General features: G+C 45.6%; 1 protein-coding gene across 7 annotated transcripts in view; it reads right to left on the bottom strand.

Moving 5' to 3' along the window:
* LOC129810734 (low-density lipoprotein receptor-related protein 8-like) overlaps positions 1-25625 on the bottom strand; it is a 358998-nt gene that overhangs the window by 191078 nt on the left and 142295 nt on the right. For 6 of the 7 annotated variants that reach the window (XR_008752777.1, XM_055861532.1, XM_055861534.1 and 3 more), the window contains exon 3: positions 7264-7386. The exons of the other annotated variant lie outside the window; for it this stretch is intronic. Coding sequence is in view for 5 of the 6 variants with exons in the window: in XM_055861532.1 (XP_055717507.1) it covers positions 7264-7386 (123 nt within the window). In the remaining variant the exon portion in view is untranslated. The remainder of the gene's footprint in view (positions 1-7263; positions 7387-25625) is intronic. 7 annotated transcript variants of the gene reach the window in all.

Below are 25625 nucleotides of genomic sequence, written 5' to 3'. Positions count from 1 at the left end.
ATCCCTAGGTGAGAGTGTAACCTGCCATCACAAATACACACACACACACACACACACACACACACACACACACACACACACACACACACACACACACACACACACGCGCGCGCGCGCGCGCGCACACACACACACACAGTGTGTCCCCCTAAACGGCAGCCCAAGGTCGCTCATTTTCACATCTCGACACACTATACCATTTCCAGCCCTGCTCTTTTCTCCAGATTGCTACTGCTGTTCTGTTGGTGGACCAGACCCATAGAGGAGTTATCCTTTACCTACAGTGCTGCAGGAAGGAGCAATATGAGAGACAAGAGGAGAGACAATAGGAGAGACAAGTATAAAGACAAGAGGAGAGACAAGAGGAGGGACAAGGGGAGAGAAGAAGAGAGACAAGGAGAGACAAGAGGAGAGACAAGAGGAGAGACAAGTGGAGAGACAAGAGGAGAGACAAGGAGAGAGACAAGAGGAGAGACAAGAGGAGAGACAAGGAGACAAGTGGAGAAACAAGAGGAGAGACAAGGAGAGAGACAAGAGGATAGACACAAGTAAAGAGAGACAAGTGGAGAGACAAGAGGAGAGACAAGAGGAGAGACAAGGAGAGAGACAAGAGGAGAGACAAGAGGAGAGACAAGGAGAGAGACAAGAGGAGAGACAAGAGGAGAGACAAGGAGACAAGTGGAGAGACAAGAGGAGAGACAAGGAGAGAGACAAGGAGAGAGACAAGAGGATAGACAAAAGTAAAGAGAGACAAGTGGAAAGACAAGAGGAGAGACAAGAGAAGAGAGACAAGTGGAGTGACAAGAGGAGAGAGAAGAAGAGAGACAAGGAGAGAGACAAGAGAAGAGACAAGAGGAGAGAGAAGAAGAGAGACAAAAGGAGAGACAAGTGGAGAGACAAGAGAAGAGACAAGGAGAGAAGAAGAGAGACAAGAGGAGAGACAAGAGGAGAAATAAGAAGAGAGACAAGTGGAGAGACAAGTGGAGAGAGAAGAAGAGAGACAACTGGAGAGACAAGAAGAGAGACAAGAGGAGAGACAAGAGGAGAGACAAGAGAAGAGAGACAAGTGGAGTGACAAGAGGAGAGAGAAGAAGAGAGACAAGAGGAGAGAGAGGAAGAAAGACAAGGAGAGAGACAAGAGGAGAGACAAGAGGAGAAATAAGAAGAGAGACAAGTGGAGAGAGAAGAAGAGAGACAACTGGAGAGACAAGAAGAGAGACAAGAGGAGAGACAAGAGGAGAGACAAGAGAAGAGAGACAAGTGGAGTGACAAGAGGAGAGAGAAGAAGAGAGACAAGAGGAGAGAGAGGAAGAAAGACAAGGAGAGAGACAAGAGGAGAGACAAGAGGAGAAATAAGAAGAGAGACAAGTGGAGAGACAAGTGGAGAGAGAAGAAGAGAGACAACTGGAGAGACAAGAAGAGAGACAAGAGGAGAGACAAGAGGAGAGACAAGAGAAGAGAGACAAGTGGAGTGACAAGAGGAGAGAGAAGAAGAGAGACAAGAGGAGAGACAAGTGGAGTGACAAGTAGAGAGACAAGAGGAGAGACAAGAGGAGAAAGAAGAAGAGAGACAAGTGGAGAGACAAGTGGAGAGAGAAGAAGAGAGACAACTGGAGAGACAAGAAGAGAGACAAGAGGAGAGACAAGAGGAGAGACAAGGAGAGAGAAGAAGAGAGACAAGGAGAGACAAGTGAAGAGACAAGAGGAGAGACAAGGAGAGAGAAGAAGAGAGACAAGGAGATACAAGAGGAGAGAGACGAAGAGAGACAAGAGGAGAGACAAGAAGAGAGACAAGTGGAGACACAAGAGGAGCAACAAGAGGAGAGACAAGAGGAGAGAGAAGAAGAGAGACAAGGAGAGAGAAGAAGAGAGACAAGGAGAGACAAGTGGAGAGAAACCTGGAGAGACAAGAGGAGAGACAACAGGAGAGACAAGAAGTGAGACAAGGAGAGACAAGTAGTGAGATATCTGCCTTGTTGTGTTGTCATTTTAACCAGCAAGCAGAGAACAGTATACTGTACATAGTGTTGGTTCCAGACTTGGTGCATCGGTACTGCTGGCCGTGCAGTAGCAGAGAGAATAAGTCTATGATTTGTGATGTACTGGGCCGTACGCACTACCCTCTATAGTACCTTGCATTCGAATGCCAAGCAGTTGCCATACCAATTGGTGATGCAGCCAGTCAAGATGCTCTCAATGGTGCAGCTAGTCAACTGTTTGAGGATATGAAGGCCCATGCCAGGTCACTGAGACACTCCCAGTCTCTATGGGGGTGCCACAGGGTTAAATTCTTACGCCGACTCTCTTCTCTGTATACATCAATGACGTCGCTCTTGCTGCTGGTGAGTCTCTGATCCACCTCTACGCAGACGACACCATTCTGTATACTTCTGGCCCTTCTTTGGACACTGTGTTAACAACCCTCCAGACAAGCTTCAATGCCATAAAACTCTCCTTCCGTGGCCTCCAACTGCTCTTAAATACAAGTAAAACTAAATGCATGCTATTCAACCGATCGCTGCCTGCACCTGCCCGCCTGTCCAGCATCACTACTCTGGACTAGAGGTCGACCGATTAATCGGGGCCGATTTCAAGTTTTGATAACAATCGGAAATCTTTTTTTTTTTACACCTTTATTTAATCTTTATTTAACTAGGCAAGTCAGTTAACAACACATTCTTATTTTCAATGACAGCCTAGGAACGAGGCAGAACGACAGATTTTTTACCTTGTCAGCTCGGGGGATCCAATCTTGCAACCTTACAGTTAACTAGTCCAATGCTCTAACACTGATTACATTGCACTCCACGAGGAGCCTGCCTGTGCCGTGAATGCAGTAAGCTAAGGTAAATTGCTAGCTAGCATTAAACTTATCTTATAAAAGACAATCAATCAATGACTGTCATTGCTCCAATATGTACTTGACCATAAACATCAATGCCTTTCTTAAAATCAATACACAAGTATATGTTTTTAAACCTGCATATTTAGCTAAAAGAAAGCCAGGTTAGAAGGCAATATCAACCAGGTGAAATTGTGTCACTTCTCTTGAGTTCATTGCACGCAGAGTCAGGGTATATGCAACAGTTTGGGCCGCCTGGCTCATTGCAAACTAATTTGCCAGAATTTTACGTAATTATGACAACATTGAAGGTTGTGCAATGTAACAGGAATATTTAGACTCATGGATGCCACCCGTTAGATAAAATACGGAACGGAATAAACGTTTTGTTTTCGAGGTGATAGTTTCCGGATTAGTCAAAGGTATATGGTTTAGAGAGAAATAGTCGACGCGTTATAATTCCTGTAATAACTTGCGGCTGAACTTGACAGGGGTTCCTTCGTTATTTTACCGTTCATGTCTTCCATAGAGAATGTCTTGATCTACTTCAAATAAGGTCTGTGTTTCGTGCAGGCTTAAACCGCCTCAACGTTTTGATACCCGTGTAAATCTCACTAGGATAAGGTAACGTTTGTCAAAATATTTTCATAAATCCACTCTACAAAAAAAATGATCTTCGCTTATATTTAGCCAATATTGATCAGAGTTACCTTGTCCTATGGATATCTACACAGTTATAAAATTGGCACGGTGGTGTAAGCCTACACGAAACACAGACCTTATTTTAAGTGAATCTAAAAATATCCTATGGAATAAATGAAGGAACCGCTTTTCAGATTTTGCTAGGTGTCATGGGAATTATGACTCGCACTTTGGTCGTCAATTCTTACCATGCCCATTATTAAAATAGGATTTCCTGCATATAGAAATGACAGTTTTTGTTTTCAACATTCATCACAGGTAACTTAAACTCTATTTTTATTCAAACAGTTGAGAGTATTTGTCTCCTAAGCAGACTCTTCAGTATCATTGTCACTTCAGAGCTGTGTGTGTGTGTGTGTGTGTGTGTGTATTAATGTAATATATTAAGTTAAAATAAAAGCGTTCATTGTTCATTCAGTATTGTTACAGTTGTCATTATTACAAAAATGTGTGTGTGTGTGTGTATGATATATATATAAACCATTTTTTTTGTCCTCCAATAATCTGTATCGGTATCGGCGTTGAAAAATCATAATCGGTTGACCTCTACTCTGGACGGTTCTGACTTAGAATATGTGGACAACTACAAATACCTAGGTGTCTGGCTAGACTGTAAACTCTCCTTCCAGACTCACATCAAACATCTCCAATCCAAAGTTAAATCTAGAAATGGCTTCCTATTTCGCAACAAAGCATCCTTCACTCATGCTGCCAAACATACCCTCTCCAATCCAAAGTTAAATCTAGAAATGGCTTCCTATTTCGCTCATGCTGTCAAACATACCCTCGAAAAACTGACCATCCTACCGATCCTCAACTTCGGCGATGTCATTTACAAAATAGCCTCCAATACCATACTCAATAAATTGGATGCAGTCTATCACAGTGCCATCCGTTTTGTCACCAAAGCCCCATATACTACCCACCACTGCGACCTGTACGCTCTCGTTGGCTGGCCCTCGCTTCATACTCGTCGCCAAACCCACTGGCTCCAGGTCATCTACAAGACCCTGCTAGGAAAAGTCCCCCCTTATCTCAGCTCGCTGGTCACCATAGCAGCACCCACCTGTAGCACGCGCTCCAGCAGGTATATCTCTCTGGTCACCCCCAAAACCAATTCTTCCTTTGTCCGCCTCTCCTTCCAGTTCTCTGCTGCCAATGACTGGAACGAACGACAAAATCTCTGAAACTGGAAACACTTATCTCCCTCACTAGCTTTAAGCACCAGCTGTCAGAGCAGCTCACAGATTACTGCACCTGTACATAGCCTATCTATAATTTAGCCCAAACAACTACCTCTCCCCCTACTTTATTTATTTATTTATTTTGCTCCTTTGCACCCCATTATTTATATTTCTACTTTGCACATTCTTCCACTGCAAATCTACCATTCCAGTGTTTTACTTGCTATATTGTATTTACTTCGCCACCATGGCCTTTTTTTTGCCTTCACCTCCCTTATCTCACCTCATTTGCTCACATTGTATATAGACTTATTTTTCTACTGTATTATTGACTGTATGTTTGTTTTACTCCATGTGTAACTCTGTGTTGTTGTATGTGTCGAACTGCTTTAATTTATCTTGGCCAGGTCGCAATTGTAAATGAGAACTTGTTCTCAACTTGCCTACCTGGTTAAATAAAGGTGGGAAAAATAGAAAAAAAAAGATAGGCCGTAATTAATTCCTGAATGTCTTTCTCACACAGTTGACAGTTCCCTGACTATGATTGTTTTATAGACCTATGAGACTATAAGAGTTTATAACAGCTCTATGATTCTCCTACCATAGAGTCTAGCATACTGCCGTCACCCCTTGGTAATGGCAGGTGAGTTATGGCTATAAAGAAATTGCTGTCATCTCACGGCCGTCTCCGTACAGTCATGCCTATGGATGGCTTGATCAATGGCTAAGTCATTACTACTGCATTAAAAAGTCATAAACAGGGGGGTGCCTCCCCGCGCTGCCCAAGTATGGAGCCCCGGTACACGGATCATATGCCGGAGGTAATTATGAAAAATGGGGCACAGCCCGCTGTGAATCCTTGGTAATTAATCAGCAGGAAGGGAGAGTAGCGCGGAACACTGTGGAATGCCGTTACAGGGTTTAGAGGTGACCTCAGGTCTGTCTTACTGTGACAGGGGGGCACAAGAGGTATAGGGTCAGTGGTCTCTCTCTGTGTGTGTGTGTGTGTGTGTGTGTGTGTGTGTGTGTGTGTGTGTGTGTGTGTGTGTGTGTGTGTGTGTGTGTGTGCGTGCGTGCGTGCGTGCGTGCGTGCGTGCGTGCGTGTGTGTGTGTTTGTGCGCGTGTGTGTGTGTAGACATGGTTTGTTCTGATGGATGGAGGTGGGCATATATATATATACACACTGATATATACACACAGATATATACACACAGATGTATACACACACATATATACACACAGATATATATTCCTGATTACAGAGCATAAGAAACTTACTGAGTGTATGAAATTTACTGAGTTTATGAAACTTACTGAGATTATGAAACTTACTGAGTGTATGAAACTTACTGAGTTTATGAAACTTACTGAGATTATGAAACTTACAGAGCATAAGAAATTTACTGAGATTATGAAACTTACAGAGCATAAGAAACTTACTGAGTTTATACAACTTACTGAGTTTATACAATTTACTGAGTGTATGAAACTTACTGAGTGTATGAAACTTACTAAGTTTATGAAACTTACTGAGTGTATGAAACTTACTAAGTTTATGAAACTTACTGAGTGTATGAAACTTACTGAGTGTATGAAACTTACTAAGTTTATGAAACTTACTGAGTGTATGAAACTTACTGAGTGTATGCAACTTACTGAATTCATGAAACTTACTGAGTTTATGAAACTGTAATAAACTATTGAGTGTATGAAACTTACAAAGTGTATGAAACTTACAGAGTATGAAACTTACAGAGTGTAAGAAACTTACTGAGTGTATGAAATTTACTGAGCGTAAGAAACTTACAGAGTGTAAGAAATTTACTGAGTGTATGAAACTTAAAGAGTGTATGAAACGCCTCCCGGGTGGCGCAGTGGTCTAGGGCACTGCATCGCAGTGCTAACTGCGCCACCAGAGTCTCTGGGTTCGCCCCCAGGCTCTGTCGCAGCCGGCCGCGACCGGGAGGTCCGTGGGGCGACGCACAATTGGGCTAGCGTCGTCCGGGTTAGGGAGGGTTTGGCCCGTAGGGATTCCTTGTCTCATCGCGCTCCAGCGACTCCTGTGGCGGGCTGGGCGCAGTGCGCGCTAACCAAGGGGGGCCAGGTGCACGGTGTTTCCTCCGACACATTGGTGCGGCTGGCTTCCGGGTTGGAGGCGCGCTGTGTTAAGAAGCAGTGCGGCTTGGTTGGGTTGTGCTTCGGAGGACGCATGGCTTTTGACCTTCGTCTCTCCCGAGCCCGTACGGGAGTTGTAGCGATGAGACAAGATAGTAATTACTAGCGATTGGATACCACGAAAATTGGGGAGAAAAGGGGATTAAAAAAAAAATTATAATAAATAAAAACAATTAAAAAAAAAAAAGTGTGTATGAAACTTAAAGAGTGTAAGAGACTTACCGAGTGTATGAAACTTACTGAGTGTATGAAACTTACTGAGTTAATGAAACTTACTGAGTGTATGAGAGTGTAAGAAACTTACCGAGTGTAAGAGAGTGTAAGAAATTTACTAAGTGTAAGAGAGTGTAAGAAACTTACTGCATGTAGCATCTGCCTCGTCTGATGCATCTGCACACTCCGGCTCGCCGTCACAACGCCACCGCTGGGGAATACACTGGCCGTTCTTACAAGCAAAGTCCGTGGTGGCACACGTCTTCTTCGCTGCTCAGAGAGAGAGAGAGCGAGGGAGAGGGAGAGAGAGGTCAGATTAGTATAGTAAGTCATACAGACAACTCAAGCTAAGTGAGTCTTGATTTGAACAAACAAAAGGAAAACTCAAGGTCAGGTTTTACAATCAGGTCCACTATCTAATAAACCAACTACAAAGTGGTTGGTGGCAAGGTTCAGTTCATACAGGCTAACTAGACTCTTTTTACAAATACCTCCCTAAATCTGTCCATTTGTCTCAGTGCCCAGAGAGTGCAGCCAGTCAGGCTGTTGTTAGATGGCCAGCCTCCTAACCCATATAAACCATTCTCCAGTCACTCTTTCAGAGCGGAGCGGCGCAGGCAGGGGAAAATTGGAGCACTTGAGCCTGTCACAGGGAGAGCTAAAGCTCTTTCTTCTCGACAGGGAGAACCCTGAACAAGAGAAAGCACTCGCCTCTTGCGAGAGTGAGAGAGAGTAATGTCCCACTCTGTTAGCCTGATGAATAACACACACTAGGACTAACAAATGGCAGAGTAAGCCTGTAACTGTCCTGTTCTCTCCCTCATTTATAGGCTTTGGTTTAATCAGCGTTGTGCCTTTGTTACGACACTAAACTAAAATGTAGGTTAGAGGCGCGTTAGTCAGAATCACTGCAGTCTGAGGCGGATCGCTAGGGGCCTAGCCTGTCTGGGGAGAGGCTAGTTAGCCTAAAAATGTTAGCCTAAACATGTTCACTACAGTGACTGCATGTAATGTAGGTTACAATAGCACAAGTCAGAATGACTGTAGTGAAGTGTGAGGATTGCTACGGCCTAGCCCAGTCTGGTTTGGGAAACTAGAGGCTAGTAACCTGTTGTTGATGTACTACTACACCTTGGATGGCCAGACTGGGGGTTCAAATCCCTGATGACCCCATAGTGTCTCATCGTAAGGTCTTATAACACAACAGGAACATAGTGTGGTGAAGCACAAAGTGTAGGAGCGCGACAATCAGGCCTACACCTTTCAGCACTCACATCATTAGGAATTTCCAGTGGTGTAAAGTACTTAAGTAAAAATATTTTAAAGTACTACTTAAGTAGTTTTGGGGGGGGGTATCTGTACTTTACTTTTTATATTTTTGACTACTTTTACTTTTACAACATGACATTCCTAAATAAAGTAATATACTTTTTACTCCACACATTTTACCTGACACCCAGAAGTAGTGGTAACATTTTAAATGTTTAGCAGGACAGGAAATTGGTCCAATCCATGGACTTATCAAAAGAACACGTGGTCATCTCAGCTGCCTCTGATCTGGCGGACTCACTAAACTCAAATGCACCTTTTGTAAATGATGTCTGAGTGTTGGAGTGTGTTCCTGCCGTCTGCTTTTCTATAAGGAATTTGAAGTGATTTATACTTTTACTTTTGATATGTAAGAATAAACACTGTCTGACTTTCACTTTTTCTTGAGTAACTTTCTATTATTAAGGTATCTATACTTTTACTTGAGTATGACAATTGGGTACTTTTTCAAACACTCGGAACTTCCATATTATGTTCCAACATGTTACTGCCTGACATTCTAAGAGAAGTCACAGACACACAATGCACGAGAGGAACCTAATTGGGAAATTAATAAAAGTCTCAAAAGCGTCTTCTGTGTGAAGAAATTAATCTACATCATCATGGGACAAGAGGAGGAAGAGATATTTTCCCCGACAGCTGTAACAAATAACACCTACATCCCTACACACACACACACACACACACACACACACACACACACAAACACACACACACACACACACACACACACACACACACACACACACACACACACACACACACACACACACACACACACACACACGCACACACACACACACACACACACGCTACACAGTCTGATGCCAGGGCATGTCTCTCGCAGGGAGGCCCCCTCTCTACCTCCATCCCTATACCCTTATCCCATTTATGTTAATTTATCTGCCAGCGCCGTGTGTGTGTGTGTGTGTGTGTGTGTGTGTGTGTGTGTGTGTGTGTGTGTGTGTGTGTGTGTGTGTGTGTGTGTGTGTGTGTGTGTGTGTGTGTGTGTGTGTGTGTGTGTGACAGTAATCTGGGCATTTGTCCACATCTGCCTCAAGGATTTAATGATTATGACTTATGCATCAAGATACCCAGTGCCACACGAAGATGTGACAAACACACACATGCATACATGCATAAATACACACGCATTCACACACACATACACACACACACAAACAAACAACACACACACACAAATGCAAATAATTATGCATACACACACATTCTCCCTTGAACGTGGACAGAGCTGCTGACACACAGAGAAACACACGTACATATTCCAATCGTGCGCCAGCTGAGACGCGGCATGAGAACGCCATCCATATAGAAGACCTTTACCGCACTGTAAAGGGTGTGAGGCCATGAGCATAATACATACAGTATATCCACAAACGAGAAATGCACGAATGCACGCACACACACACACACACACACACACACACACACACACACACACACACACACACACACACACACACACACACACACACACACACACACACACACACACACACACACACACACACACACACACACACACACACACACACACACACACACACACAAACACACACAGCCCTGTCTCAGCCCAAGCAGAACGGGTGTTATTTTTCCCCATTCCTGCTGTGATTTATATGAATTATCCTATAGGACAGGTCCCTCCCAAGATCACCTGAGAGAAGACAGGAAGCTCTAGGAGCCGGGCGCTCCTCTCGGAGCCACTGACATTCTCCCAATGACACGCTCCAAGTGCCACCATGATTACTGATTGACTCGGCTGACCTGGGATGTTTTCAGAGCCCCCGGAACGCCTCTCAGGGATTCGCCACGTCGCCGTGACAACAAAGCAACAGAGGACCACAAGAAAACAGATGAAGGTCAGGAACCTCCAAGTTGTTCAATTTCCACACTCCATTTACCCCTCACAATGCCTTCTCAGCATCACAGGGAAGGAGACCATGTAATGTATAGCTACATCACTACACTAACAATGAAGGGAAACCTGGTATGGTGTGATTATCCTGTCTCTGTTAGCCTAGTGCTGCATCTGAAATGGCACCCCATTACCTAAATAATGTTGATTATAGGTGTTGATAAGCTTTGTTGGAGGGCTGAAGCAGGCAATGATGGCCGCTTTGCTCAGCTCATCTCATTCTGTTTTAGATTCCACTAATCAGCGTGGGTGATATCTTTCGCCCTCCAAACGCCCTGTGACCCACTATCCTTTATGTGTCTCCGGCAGCTCATTTAAGATAAGATGAGGCAGGGCCATTAACAGATGGAAGGATCTGTCCACCATCTTGAGATGTGATGTAAACAAAGGGACTATTAGGCTTGTGGTGGTGGGTGCTAATCTAATCTCACCACTGTGACAGCGTCTCAAAGAGCTGGCATACTCTGAACGCATCACAGGCTGGTCCCCATGGCAGGAAGTGGAGGGGAGAGAGACAGGAAATGGATGCTCCCTGGCTGTGTTCTGTTCAGTGGGGGAAGAAAGTTTTTCAGAGGAGCGATAGAATCCATAAATCAGATATAAAGAATTGAGGAGGAGGAATGGAGAGGAATTTAAGAGTGTGTTGAGAGCGTGTGTGTGTGTGTGTGTGTGTGTGTGTGTGTGTGTGTGTGTGTGTGTGTGTGTGTGTGTGTGTGTGTGTGTGTGTGTGTGTGTGTGTGTGTGTGTGTGTGTGTGTGTGTGTGTGTGTGTTTGTGAGTGGCACTTAGTTCAATGTTAAATTTGGTTCACGGTCAAACCTGGTTCTCACGTCGACAACATAGAAAAATAAGACAAAAATAAGACAAACGCAGATAATCTGCACAGAATCCTCACTAAGCCTGCGTCTCTCAGCTGTCAGCACACATTCTGCAAGAGATGCCTCCAACAAAGCCTGAATGCTTGACCCCAACACGGCAATGAGAGCTGAACTCCAGTCACAGACAGAAACTTCCAGACCAACAGACTGGCAGACTAGCTGAGAATGGAGGAACATAGTGTGACAAGAGAGGGGGGAAAAGGAGTAGATGATCGTGGAGAAACTCTGAAGCTCTTCTGTGAGATGGACAATAAGCTCATCTGTTTGACTTGTGAGGAGGGAAGAAACCACAGAGGACAAATCTGTGAGAGAGGCTAAAGACAATCTAAAGACAAGGTAACTTTAGCTTTACATCAGAGTAAGCATAAGATCAACCATGTAGAAAACAGAAGTGAGAGGCAACAACATCAACTCTCTGAAACAAGGGAGAAATCAGATGAGCTGGGATCAGAAGAGAGAAGAGAAGGCCATAAGATACGTAGATAATAAGTCCAATGTGGTAGGAAAAGTGCAGAACCTTTCCCCAATGAAGAATCAACTGGTCGAGGAGGAGGAGGGAGCGCGATCGGCCTTTCTATAGTCCGGATAGGATATGACTGAGCCCTAGGACTTCCTGGTGTGGTGGAAGGAGATAGGGACATTTGAATGTAACGTTTGAAGTGGAAGAATCTGGTCCTGAAGGAGCAACAGTGCTGGGTTTTTCCACATGGCAGGACATGGAACAGACCCTCTAAGACACCCTATCACTCAGGGTGGCCTAGTGGTTAGAGCGTTGGACTAGTAACCGGAAGGTTGCAAGTTCAAATCTGTCGTTCTGCCCCTGAACAGGCAGTTAACCCACTGTTCCTAGGCCGTCATTGAAAATAAGAATTTGTTCTTAACTGACTTGCCTAGTTAAATAAAGGTAAAAAAAATAAATAATATCAGGACACCTTCCAATATCCGTGTTGGATAAATTGAAAGACATATTTTTGGTGTGTACAATGGAGTGTGCAGGTATAAACTAGTTATATTTAGTCAACATTAGGACTGTAACGGTTCACCAAACCCACAGTTTGGTACGTATGGTCACGGTTTAGTTCGTTTTGGTACAGCAGGAAAATTAAATGCCCTTCACAATGTACCACATTCACAATGTTCCTTGCATTGCCTGTTGTGACCAGATTGTTACAGTATGTTGGGCCTCTCAAGTTTCCACTCTGATGCTGTGTTTGTAACCATGTGGGAGGTGGGAATTTACCAGTGAAGTCGTAAATACCAATTGGATACATTCATGTGATTTGAACACTTTGAAAAAACACTGATTGGTTAATGGCCAACAAGCCGTGTCAACCATAAACTACCAGTTATTAAGGGGTTGTTCAAGTGGATTTTTCCCAGTCGTGTGTGGTAAATTCCTACTCCCGACCTGGTTTTAAACACACCATGACATTGCCTCCTCCAGTGGCAGATGCGTAGCTGTAGCATCGTACATCTCCCACTCTGGGTAATGTGATGGGCTGTTAGCGCAACACGGGGTGCACTGGCCCAGTCACTGGCTTCCTATAGAGCAGGTATTAGCTGTTTACTGAAATGGGTGGAAGAGGGAAGTTCACAATGTGGCTCGAGCACTTTCATGAGGTGCTGAAACCACTACTGAAACCCGCTATTCTCAACCCACGAGGTGCTGAAACCACTACTGAAACCCGCTATTCTCAACCCACGAGGCGCTGAAACCACTACTGAAACCCGCTATTCTCAACCCACGAGGTGCTGAAACCACTACTGAAACCCGCTATTCTCAACCCACGAGGTGCTGAAACCACTACTGAAACCCGCTATTCTCAACCCACGAGGTGCTGAAACCCCTACTGAAACCTGCCTTTCTCAACCCACGAGGTGCTGAAACCCGCTATTCTCAACCCACGAGGTGCTGAAACCCCTACTGAAACCTGCTATTCTCAACCCACGAGGTGCTGAAACCCCTACTGAAACCCGCTATTCTCAACCCACGAGGTGCTGAAACCCCTACTGAAACCCGCTATTCTCAACCCACGAGGTGCTGAAACCCCTACTGAAACCCGCTATTCTCAACCCACGAGGTGCTGAAACCCCTACTGAAACCCACTATTCTCAGCCCACGAGGTGCTGAACCCCGCTATTCTTCACCCACGAGGTGCTGAAACCGCCAATGAAACCCGCTATTCTCAACCCACGAGGTGCTGAAACCCCTACTGAAACGGGCTATTCTCAACCCACGAGGTGCTGAAACCCCTACTGAAACCCGCTATTCTCAACCCACGAGGTGCTGAAACCCGCTATTCTCAACCCACGAGGTGCTGAAACCCGCTATTCTCAACCCACGAGGTGCTGAAACCTGCTATTCTCAACCCACGAGGTGCTGAAACCCCTACTGAAACCTGCTATTCTCAACCCACGAGGTGCTGAAACCCCTACTGAAACCCGCTATTCTCAACCCACGAGGTGCTGAAACCCCTACTGAAACCTGCTATTCTCAACCCACGAGGTGCTGAAACCCCTACTGAAACCCGCTATTCTCAACCCACGAGGTGCTGAAACCACTACTGAAACCTGCTATTCTCAACCCACGAGGTGCTGAAACCCCTACTGAAACCCGCTATTCTCAACCCACGAGGTGCTGAAACCCCTACTGAAACTCGCTATTCTCAACCCACGAGGTGCTGAAACCCCTACTGAAACTCGCTATTCTCAACCCACGAGAATGGGAGCGTACCTGCGGCTATAAATCAAAGACTGTAAAAACAAATAAACATAGCCTACCTATCGCTATTGTAATTTCTTGGGCCTGGTCAAAATCAGCTGCCAATGTCTGCTTGAATGCAGAGCGGAGACGATGTTGTGTTGTTGTTTATTTGCGTTTCCGTCTGACTCCGATATACTAGGGTGATGTCGGTGTAAATGTGTCAACATATTTGAGGTGTTGGCAGCTGCATAGGCTATTCTCGATGACCGTGGCGACATACTGTTAATGTTTTATCCACAACTGTCCATCGCTGTTGTAATCTACCGGGAAGCCAAAATGTTCCCAAACTGGAGATTTAAACGATGATGGAGAATGCTCCTGGTTTATCCACCCCACCATTCGCCATGGTACAAAACTAGTTCCGGGCTGCGCCTCACAAAATGACAGTTTCAAATGCGCTAGTTAAGATTAGAATTTTGACTCTAGTTATAATTGAATAGCCTGAAGAAAAACATTTCAACTCAGATTTACTCAAGAGGTATAGGCCTACAACGCAGTATGCATGTCTTATAGGCCTCGTGTTTTTCATTTGTAAATATTATTTGTTTATGTATTCATTCGGATTCACAGTACGGACGGAACCGAGATCCCCATACCGAATGTTTTGGTACGGATATGTGTACGTTACATCCCTAGTCAACACGACATTCTCTAAACTGCAATGCAAGACTATAGCGTTTTAGCCACTATAGTGTTTTATACACCTGTACTTGTGTGTATGAATGAGAGAGGTATGGGGGTAGAAAAGTGGCGCAGTGTTAAAGAGGAAAGACCTGTCTAGATACTGAATGATGAGAGGAAGTGAAAATGGCGGTAAAAGCTATGAAAACTCAACCCAGTGTGGCTAAAAGCACCGGCTCCTGTCCTCTACATAAGAGTTGACAGTCCAGGTTGATGTATAGAGAGCGTATGGATGCACTACAAAGGACCTGCCAGAGATGTGAGGGATCCTATACAGACCAGACGCCTGCAGAAAGACTGTTTGATAAGAGATTATCAAACACCCCTCAGCCTGGAGCAGGATTCAGCCAGCCACACTGAAAAGCAACCTTCAGTTCCCATGATGTTTTTTATTTGTTGTTTTTTAACGGCCCAACTGTTTGTAATGGCTGAAATGGTATCAATGGAATGGAGTCTAACAACTTGTTTCCATGTTTGATTCGTTTGGTACCATTCCATTGATTATGTTCCAGCCATTACAATGAGCCCGTCCTCCTATAGCTTCTCCCAACAGCCTCCTCTGGTCCCTAGCCTTTGCTATCTGAGTGTGTTTAAGGTACCAGTTCAAATCTGGACAAGAAACATGGGACAGCGAGGAAAAACACCCAACTCTCAAATAAGACATGCTAAGAGGGTTTTATAGCAATATCTAGGAGAAGCTCACCTCCCTCCCACACGTCAGGAAAATAAACCCATCGTGAAAACAAAATCAAACAGCACAAACACATCGGGCGACAGTCAGACAGATTTATCTGTGAGCCTGGTGTGTATTTCAGAGGCCTGGCCTAGATAACAGGGAGGAATATGAAGGGAAGAAGGTAAGGCGCGTTGAGAAAGCCAAGCTAACGCTAGCTCGGCAGCACTACAGCTTCATACAGCTGCTTCACAAAGGTTAAGCTCTTTCCCCTGTGCCTGTGTGTGTGTTGATTCTTAGAAACCAGACATTGACGCAGCCTTACACTTCTCTCTCTCTTTCCTTTCTTTCTTTTGTTTTTTTCTTGTTGTTCAAGACTTGAGGATTTTTTGTGTTTTAGTTAAGCAATCTTTCTAAGGAAAGAATATACAGGGTGTGGATGGGAGAGAGGGTGTGTGGAGTGTCTAGGGTTCCACATGGAGGGTATATTACTGGAAACTTTCAAAGTTAACCAGCAAACTACCCCATTCTTAGTGGGCTACTTCTTATCACAGGTGTTTGTAATTATCTATGGCCCTCTGTGTGGCCTTATCACATGAAATATATGAAATTATTCAATAAGATTATTTCTAAATAAAAAATAGAATGAAAAAGCTGTAAAACATTATTAGAGCACTGCCCTTCAGGTGGGGTGGACAGGAATCTGTTCATGACTGCACTAATAAGAAACAAGCTTATCAACCAATAGGCTTGCAGGATACGGTAGCCACAAAACGAAAGTGAAACTCTTTTCCCACTTCAACTGAGTGCGGTGCAGTTTAACTCAGTGTTTTGGCAAAAGGCATTGCCCTCGTCTGAAACACTTGTTTGTCCTGTTGTTATACTCCATGCCATTGATTCTGAGACGCCAGGCTTTTCCCAGACAGGACCTGTGTGGGTCAGCAACGTGCCACAGCTCAAGACCTCCAAATCAGCGGGGTCTTCCGGCCCCAGTTTACATAAGAAGGTGCTTACAGGCTGGGAGCAGGGAGTATGGCCACAAAGGAGTTTACTTACTGCCGGGAAGAAATCAACAGGGCACGGGAAAGAAAATACATCAAAATAATCCCGACTGTAATGCTCTAAAAATTGCTTGTTTCATCTCTGCGAAAAAGGGAGTCTATAGATGGTATTTGTCTATCGCTCTATCTCAATCTCTATCTGTTCAACCACTTTCCTCCTCTGTGCATCTTTCTCCCCCCTCTCTCCCCCTCTTTTTCTCTACCCCCCCTCTCTCTCCCTCTCTTTCTCTACCTCCCCTCTCTTCCTCTCTTTCTCCCCCCTCTCTCTTTCTCTCCCCCCCCAGCCTCTCGCTTTCTCGCATTGCCTCAATTCTATTCTTCGGTCCAGAAATTAGAATTCACAATAGAGTCCAGACATTAGAGCCTATATTATTGTGTGGAGCTAGATATCTCTGTACTAAGCTGTGATTGCATTAGGCCCTAAAGTAACAGTTCAGCAGCTTTCACCTCGCCTCGAGTACAACTCCCTTCCTCTGGTAGGCCAAACACATTCCAGTGCCCCGGTAGGCCAAACACATTCCAGTGCCCCGGTAGGCCAAACACATTCCAGTGCCCCGGTAGGCGAAACACATTCCAGTGCCACGGTAGGCCAAACACATTCCAGTGCCACGGTAGGCCAAACACATTCCAGTGCCCCGGTAGGCGAAACTCATTCCAGTGCCACGGTAGGCGAAACACATTCCAGTGCCACGGTAGGCCAAACACATTCCAGTGCCCCGGTAGGCGAAACACATTCCAGTGCCCCGGTAGGCGAAACACATTCCAGTGCCACGGTAGGCCAAACACATTCCAGTGCCCCGGTAGGCGAAACACATTCCAGTGCCCCGGTAGGCGAAACACATTCCAGTGCCCCGGTAGGCGAAACACATTCCAGTGCCACGGTAGGCCAAACACATTCCAGTGCCCCGGTAGGCCAAACACATTCCAGTGCCCCGGTAGGCGAAACTCATTCCAGTGCCACGGTAGGCGAAACACATTCCAGTGCCACGGTAGGCCAAACACATTCCAGTGCCCCGGTAGGCCAAACACATTCCAGTGCCCCGGTAGGCCAAACACATTCCAGTGCCCCGGTAGGCCAAACACATTCCAGTGCCCCGGTAGGCGAAACACATTCCAGTGCCACGGTAGGCCAAACACATTCCAGTGCCCCGGTAGGCCAAACACATTCCAGTGCCCCGGTAGGCGAAACACATTCCAGTGCCACGGTAGGCCAAACACATTCCAGTGCCACGGTAGGCCAAACACATTCCAGTGCCCCGGTAGGCGAAACTCATTCCAGTGCCACGGTAGGCGAAACACATTCCAGTGCCACGGTAGGCGAAACACATTCCAGTGCCACGGTAGGCGAAACACATTCCAGTGCCACGGTAGGCGAAACACATTCCAGTGCCCCGGTAGGCCAAACACATTCCAGTGCCCCGGTAGGCGAAACACATTCCAGTGCCACGGTAGGCGAAACACATTCCAGTGCCACGGGAGGCCAAACACATTCCAGTGCCCCGGTAGGCGAAACTCATTCCAGTGCCACGGTAGGCGAAACACATTCCAGTGCCACGGTAGGCGAAACACATTCCAGTGCCACGGTAGGCGAAACACATTCCAGTGCCACGGTAGGCCAAACACATTCCAGTGCCCCGGTAGGCGAAACACATTCCAGTGCCACGGTAGGCCAAACACATTCCAGTGCCACGGTAGGCCAAACACATTCCAGTGCCACGGTAGGCGAAACACATTCCAGTGCCCCGGTAGGCGAAACACATTCCAGTGCCCCGGTAGGCGAAACACATTCCAGTGCCACGGTAGGCCAAACACATTCCAGTGCCACGGTAGGCCAAACACATTCCAGTGCCACGGTAGGCCAAACACATTCCAGTGCCACGGTAGGCCAAACACATTCCAGTGCCACGGTAGGCCAAACACATTCCAGTGCCACGGTAGGCGAAACACATTCCAGTGCCACGGTAGGCCAAACACATTCCAGTGCCACGGTAGGCCAAACACATTCCAGTGCCACGGTAGGCCAAACACATTCCAGTGCCACGGTAGGCCAAACACATTCCAGTGCCACGGTAGGCCAAACACATTCCAGTGCCACGCCACAACGCCACATTTCCCTCCAAATTAAATCACTAGAAATTGATCTCCAGCAATTGCCCTGCTCGCTACAACATAATCATCTATCTTTATTCGTATGCACCGCACGCTTTATTTCCCTCACCGTCTTTTGAAGTCGTTTGCCAGTGATTGTTGTTGTGGGTCTGAATATAAAATCAAACAGATTATAAAGACAGGGTTCTGTATGCCAGCCTGCGTTAGCTTCACAGCCTGGTAATTAGGCAACAGACAAAAGGCCTATTGTTAAGGTGGAGGGGAGTGAAAAGGTAGATATGGAAGATGGAGAAAATGTAGAGGGTTTACGCCAGCCGTATGTACTGTATAAAGTGCTATCAGCCTATCAAACCCAGCCCCTTGGACTAACATGGAAGGTGTGTGAAGGAGCAGAGCTATTTGAACAGGTGTGTGTGTGAGTAGGGGTATTCTTCCAAATCACAGGCCAGCTAGTTGTCATTGTGCCTGGGGCCAATACGAGATTGTTATGTTCCCCAGTTTCTGTGTTGTGGGTTTGTATGTGTGTGTATTTCAGGAAATGGCTTCCTGGATTCCAAAGTACCTCATTGGTCGGCCCATCACTAATTGGAGCTCTGACCCCGCCCTCTCGTCAGGGGATACAGCTGTCTGCAATTACCGACTCCTTCTGCAGCTTGAAAAGCCAGTGTTCCTGTGTTAGGAGAGAGAGCTTCTTTGTATTTGCTGTGTTGGTTGTTGGGCAGAAAGTGTTGTAAAGTATTTTGTAGCTGCTCCTGCAGAGGTGTGTGTATGCCATATGACTTAGTGTTTTGTAGCCGCTCCTGCAGAGGTGTGTGTATGCCATAGGACTTAGTGTTTTGTAGCTGCTCCTGCAGAGGTGTGTATGCCATAGGACTTAGTGTTTTGTAGCCGCTCATGCAGAGGTGTGTGTATGCCATAGGACTTAGTGTTTTGTAGCCGCTCATGCAGAGGTGTGTGTATGCCATAGGACTTAGTGTTTTGTAGCTGCTCCTGCAGAGGTGTGTGTGTATGCCATAGGACTTAGTGTTTTGTAGCCGCTCCTGCAGAGGTGTGTGTATGCCATAGGACTTAGTGTTTTGTAGCTGCTCCTGCAGAGGTGTGTGTATGCCATAGGACTTAGTGTTTTTTTTGTTTATTTAAATTGTTCACTGAGTTTGGTGACATTCTGTTTCATTTGTTCCCAGGGGGGGAAGGGCAAGGCACCTTGGGAGTGTTTAGGAAGAATAAATTCCCTGTAAACAGTAATATTCTCTGCCTCTGTCACCCTTACCCGCACCTACAATCACATCACCTTTTTTTCACTCCCCGGGGAGTTGAGTTGTAGCAGGGTGTTGCGTTCCCTCCTCCAAGAGGCGTACGTAACAGAGGTCATATCATTCTGCTCTACCACTTTCATTAGAGGTGACATATGCACCCACTAGGAGACAGACACACATAACACTATGATATACCATCTGGGTTACATCTGGCTCTAAGAGCTGACCTGCATTGATTTATTAAACATTCAGACAGCAATTCCCCCCATCCCCTCTCCAACCCCCATAGGTCCTACCCTATACCACCCCCCTGGAAGTTCAGTCTCCTTGACAGGGTCATTGTTTTAATGATATCAATCTCTACTGACCCATCCCCACCTCGTCTCCCTCCAGCCCTGTAATCTAGTGATATCCCCCCCAACATCCCCACCCCCTAAATACACACACACACTCCCCATTACCCTATTACTGCCAGTCCATTAGCAACTCATCTCCCTCCCCAGCCCCTCCCTCTACGTCTGCCTTGCACAAAGCCCAGTGGACAAAGGGAGTTACAATACCTTTATGTAAAAACATTAGCCTACAAATGTCAATCCATCACTAGATGACAATGAACAACAATCCAATTGAAGGTAAAAGACGGTCAGTAATTAGCTGCATCTTAACTGAATTACTAAATTTAAAAAAAAAATCTAAAACGTAAAAAATGCATTTTCACACGACTGTAAGTCCCTTTAAAAGCATCTGCTAAATGCATATGTTATATTATATGTTAAATTATCAAATTTATCTTGAAATATTAAGAGTCAAATGTTTATAACCCACATTACTCTGAAATCCCCAAAGCCTCCACCCGGTATTCAGCAGAACACTGAGTGACTGATGGTCTCTGCAGGGAGCTACAAGCAGTTCCTAAAAATGCCTTTTGGAAACCAATGTTCCCGTTGTGCTCCACGATGGCTGCATGAATCAACGCCCTGTGTGAGTCCCTGTTATTCCCTCCCAGACAAACCCTCACTTCCTCCACGCCAAACACACACACACACACACACATAAATGCATGCACACACCAACCCACACAGCCCCCTCACACAGCGCAGCACGCTGGACCACATGACAAATTACAGATTTATTATTAAAAATCACTGATGGAGGGACAGGGAATAGGAGGGGAGCTACAAAGGCCCGGGACAATAGAGGAGGACATTTTCTTCCCGCTGACAAGCATAGAATTCATTTCAATTAGAAATGGCCACCGCCTTGAAAGCAAAACAGACTGCAAAGGTTACCATATTCCAAATGTGTGTGTAAGCAGAGTGGGCAGTGGGGGGGGTGGGGGGTAGATTTAGCAGAAAGGGTGGGGGGAATATTTTGAATGCCTAGAGATTTGAGAGGCACCAGAATGTCATTATGTTCCTCTGTGACAGATGATCTGGTCTCGGTCTCTGTTCAGCTGTGATGTAGACGGCAATACACAAAGCAATACAAAATCCCAGTATTTTTGGTCTGCCCTGCCACCCCCCTTTCTTTCTTATTTTCCTTATTCCACCATCTCCCTACATTCCCCCCTCCCTCCCCTCCATTACACAGGCTCTCAAATTGTTCTCTTTCCCTCCCTCTATCGCACCCTCCCTTTCTGTCTGGAAAACACCAAAATGTCCCTTCCTTTGTGTCCTGTTCTTCATGATCGCTGATGTGAAAAGATAAATAAAAACACTAGATGAAAGCAACCGGGCTCAAGTTAATAGTAAACAACAGGCTCCCACTGTGAGATGAGACCAGGACCTGAGAGGTGAGATGAGACCAGGACACCTGAGAGGTGAGATGAGACCAGGACCTGAGAGGGGGGGGGGGGGGGGGGGGGGAGTAACGGATGCAGAATACTGCCCACTCTCTGGCCCTCCACTACTGAGATCTAAAGAGCTCATCAGTGGTGCCACTCATCAACGAGGGCTCTCGTTTCCTGTCCATGGTTACTGTTGCCCAGGCACAAATGACGAAAGACTAAAACAAAGGAGCTGATCAACAAGAGCTCTTTGCAAATCAGGATTGGCGGCTAGTCTTCTCCCCCAGAGAAGAGAGGGTAAGAGGAGGTGCACAGCTAGACTATATATTCTAACACTAAGAGCAGGGCTGTATCTCTCTGGTCAAAAGGCCTTCTAACACTAAGAGCAGGGCTGTATCTCTCTGGTCAAAATGTCTTCTAACACTAAGAGCAGGGCTGTATCTCTCTAGTCAAAATGCATTCTAACACTAAGAGCAGGGCTGTATCTCTCTAGTCAAAATGTATTCTAACACTAAGAGCAGGGCTGTATCTCTCTAGTCAAAAGGCCTTCTAACACTAAGAGCAGGGCTGTATCTCTCTGGTCAAAATGTCTTCTAACACTAAGAGCAGGGCTGTATCTCTCTAGTCAAAATGTATTCTAACACTAAGAGCAGGGCTGTATCTCTCTAGTCAAAATGTATTCTAACACTAAGAGCAGGGCTGTATCTCTCTAGTCAAAAGGCCTTCTAACACTAAGAGCAGGGCTGCATCTCTCTAGTCAGAAGGTCTTCTAACACTAAGAGCAGGGCTGCATCTCTCTAGTCAAAAGGCCTTCTAACACTAAGAGCAGGGCTGCATCTCTCTAGTCAGAAGGTCTTCTAACACTAAGAGCAGGGCTGTATCTCTCTGGTCAAAATGTCTTCTAACACTAAGAGCAGGGCTGTATCTCTCTGGTCAAAATGTATTCTAACACTAAGAGCAGGGCTGTATCTCTCTAGTCAAAATGTATTCTAACACTAAGAGCAGGGCTGTATCTCTCTAGTCAAAATGTATTCTAACACTAAGAGCAGGGCTGTATCTCTCTAGTCAAAAGGCCTTCTAACACTAAGAGCAGGGCTGCATCTCTCTAGTCAGAAGGTCTTCTAACACTAAGAGCAGGGCTGTATCTCTCTAGTCAAAAGGCCTTCTAACACTAAGAGCAGGGATGTATCTCTCTAGTCAGAAGGTCTTCTAACACTAAGAGCAGGGCTGTATCTCTCTAGTCAAAAGGCCTTCTAAGGTCTAAGAGCAGGGATGTATCTCTCTAGTCAGAAGGTCTTCTAACACTAAGAGCAGGGCTGTATCTCTCTAGTCAAAAGGCCTTCTAACACTAAGAGCAGGGATGTATCTCTCTAGTCAGAAGGTCTTCTAACACTAAGAGCAGGGCTGTATCTCTCTAGTCAAAAGGCCTTCTAAGGTCTAAGAGCAGGGATGTATCTCTCTAGTCAGAAGGTCTTCTAACACTAAGAGCAGGGCTGTATCTCTCTAGTCAAAAGGCCTTCTAACACTAAGAGCAGGGATGTATCTCTCTAGTCAGAAGGTCTTCTAACACTAAGAGCAGGGCTGTATCTCTCTAGTCAAAAGGCCTTCTAAGGTCTAAGAGCAGGGATGTATCTCTCTAGTCAGAAGGTCTTCTAACACTAAGAGCAGGGCTGTATCTCTCTAGTCAAAAGGCCTTCTAACACTAAGAGCAGGGATGTATCTCTCTAGTCAGAAGGTCTTCTAACACTAAGAGCAGGGCTGTATCTCTCTAGTCAAAAGGCCTTCTAAGGTCTAAGAGCAGGGCTGTATCTCTCTTGTCAAGAGGCCTTAAAATAAAAATATATATTCACAACAGATACAAACATACACATATGAACAACAACTTACAGATGCACACCAACAACGACTGCATCTCCTTCTGTCTGTCTGTCTGTCTGTCTCTGTCTGTCTCTGTCTCTGTCTGTCTGTCTCTGTCTGTCTGTCTCTGTCTGTCTGTCTCTGTCTGTCTGTCTGTCCGTCCAAAGAGCCTGGTTTAAAACAGACTTCTATGGCAGAGCAGACCTGAGCAGTGTGGTTCAGTACACTACAGTAGAGAGCCGCTGTGCTCTAGGCTCACCTCAGAGCGCTGTAGTTTAGCCTGCTGCTGTCAAAGCAATCATGTTTCCTTGCTAATCCCTCTTAGGCTTCTATGTAGATCATCATTGACTGGGGGAAGAACGTTCACAATGACTAAGCTGTTTTCATTGGCCTACAAAGCCAAGCGATTTGGGAACATTATGGAAAGAAGACAAACGTTTGACAAGGGCTTTTGTTGCCACCGCGTATGAATCATCATTCTCTGAGCTCTCAGAAAGACCTGCCAAATGAGGCGGTCGGCCCGACAAGATTCTGATGTCATCAAAACTTAACATTTTATTTTGGTGTGAGAGCTAGGAGCTGTAGTTTTAAACATCTGTTGGTTGGTAAACTGGCTGTCTCCATGTGAATTCTATGCCTGCAGGCAGTATGTGGTTAAATACATTTTTTTAAATGATATTCAACAGTTTTTTCTGTCTTTCTCCCTACAACACATTTTCTCTATCTCTTATCTGTGTGTCCTTAATAACTGCTCCTAGATAAAGGGCCCTTCTGCAACCATATGAACCAGGCTTACATTACGTCACCCCTGTAGGCCTGTAACGTCTAAGCGGTTAGAGAGCGAACAGAGACGTGTTCCTGTCTGATGAACTGAGTGACCTGTAGTTACCTCTCTTCCTCCCAGGCAGCATTCTGTGGGTCTGCGCCCCAAATGGTTCCTTATTCCCTATATAGTGCACCACGTTTGACCAGAGCCCTATGGGCCTTAGTAATTAGAAGTGCACTACATAGGGTGTCATTTGGGACACAAACATGTCCCTTTTAATCAGCGTGGGTATCTGAGGCAAGCTTGTGGAATAACAGCTCACCAACTTCCTCCGCTTGCATGTTTCCCAGTCACCTAGGCGTATCCACGACTACCCCTGCCATTAGAATACAAATACCCCACGCCCCCGCCCCCAAGAATATTTTTTGCCTCTTCAAATACCTCCCTCACTAACAAACTCCTCTTTCTTTCTTTCTTTCTTTCTTTCTTTCTTTCTTTCTTTCTTTCTGTCTCTCACCCTGTTGTCCCAGTGTCACACACCAACCCTCCCTTCTAGCTTATTTTTCCTCTGAGAGATTCAGGGAGTCAAACATCAAATCCAATTTTATATGTCACATGCGCCGAATAGAACAGGTGTAGGTAGATCTTACCGTGAAATACTTACTTACAAGACCTTAACCATCAATGCAGTTTTAAGAAAATAGAGTTATAAAAATATTTACAAAATAAACTAAAGTAAAAAATAGTTTTTTTTAAGTAAGACAATAAAATAACAATAACGAGGCTATATACAGGGGTACCGGTACCGAGTCAATGTGCGGGGGTAGAGGTTAGTCGAGGTCATTTGGGGGGGGTCAATACAAATAGTCCGGGTGGCCATTTGATTAATTGTTCAGCAGTCTTATGGGTTTAGGGTAGAAGCTGTTCAGGAGCCTTTTGGACCTAGACTTGGAGCCCCGGTACTGCTTGCCGTGCGGTAGCAGAGAGAACAGTCTATGACTTGGGTGACTGTAGTCTTTGAAAATTGACACCGCCTACTATATAGGTCCTGGATGGCAGGAAGCTTGGCCCCTGTGATGTACTGGGTTGTACACACTACTCTCTGTAGTGCCTCACGGTCGGAAGACGAGCAGTTGCCATACCAGGAGGTGAGGCAACCGGTCAGGATGCTCTGCAGCTGTAGAACGTTTTGAGGATCTGGAGACCCAAGCTAAATCTTTTCAGTCTCCTGAGGGGGAAAATGCATTGTCATGCCCTCTTCACAACATTCTTGGTGTGTTTGGACCATGATAGTTTGTTGGTGATGTGGACACCAAGGAACTTGAAACTCTCGACCCGCTCCAATACAGACCTGTCGACTTCGGCCCTCCTTTTCCTGTAGTCCACGACCATCTCCTTTGTCTTGCTCACG

The sequence above is a fragment of the Salvelinus fontinalis genome, chromosome 14 (assembly GCF_029448725.1).
Source record: "Salvelinus fontinalis isolate EN_2023a chromosome 14, ASM2944872v1, whole genome shotgun sequence".
Taxonomy (NCBI): domain Eukaryota; kingdom Metazoa; phylum Chordata; class Actinopteri; order Salmoniformes; family Salmonidae; genus Salvelinus; species Salvelinus fontinalis.
Note: the sequence above shows the minus strand (reverse complement) of the source record. Positions and strands in the feature narration are given on the sequence as shown.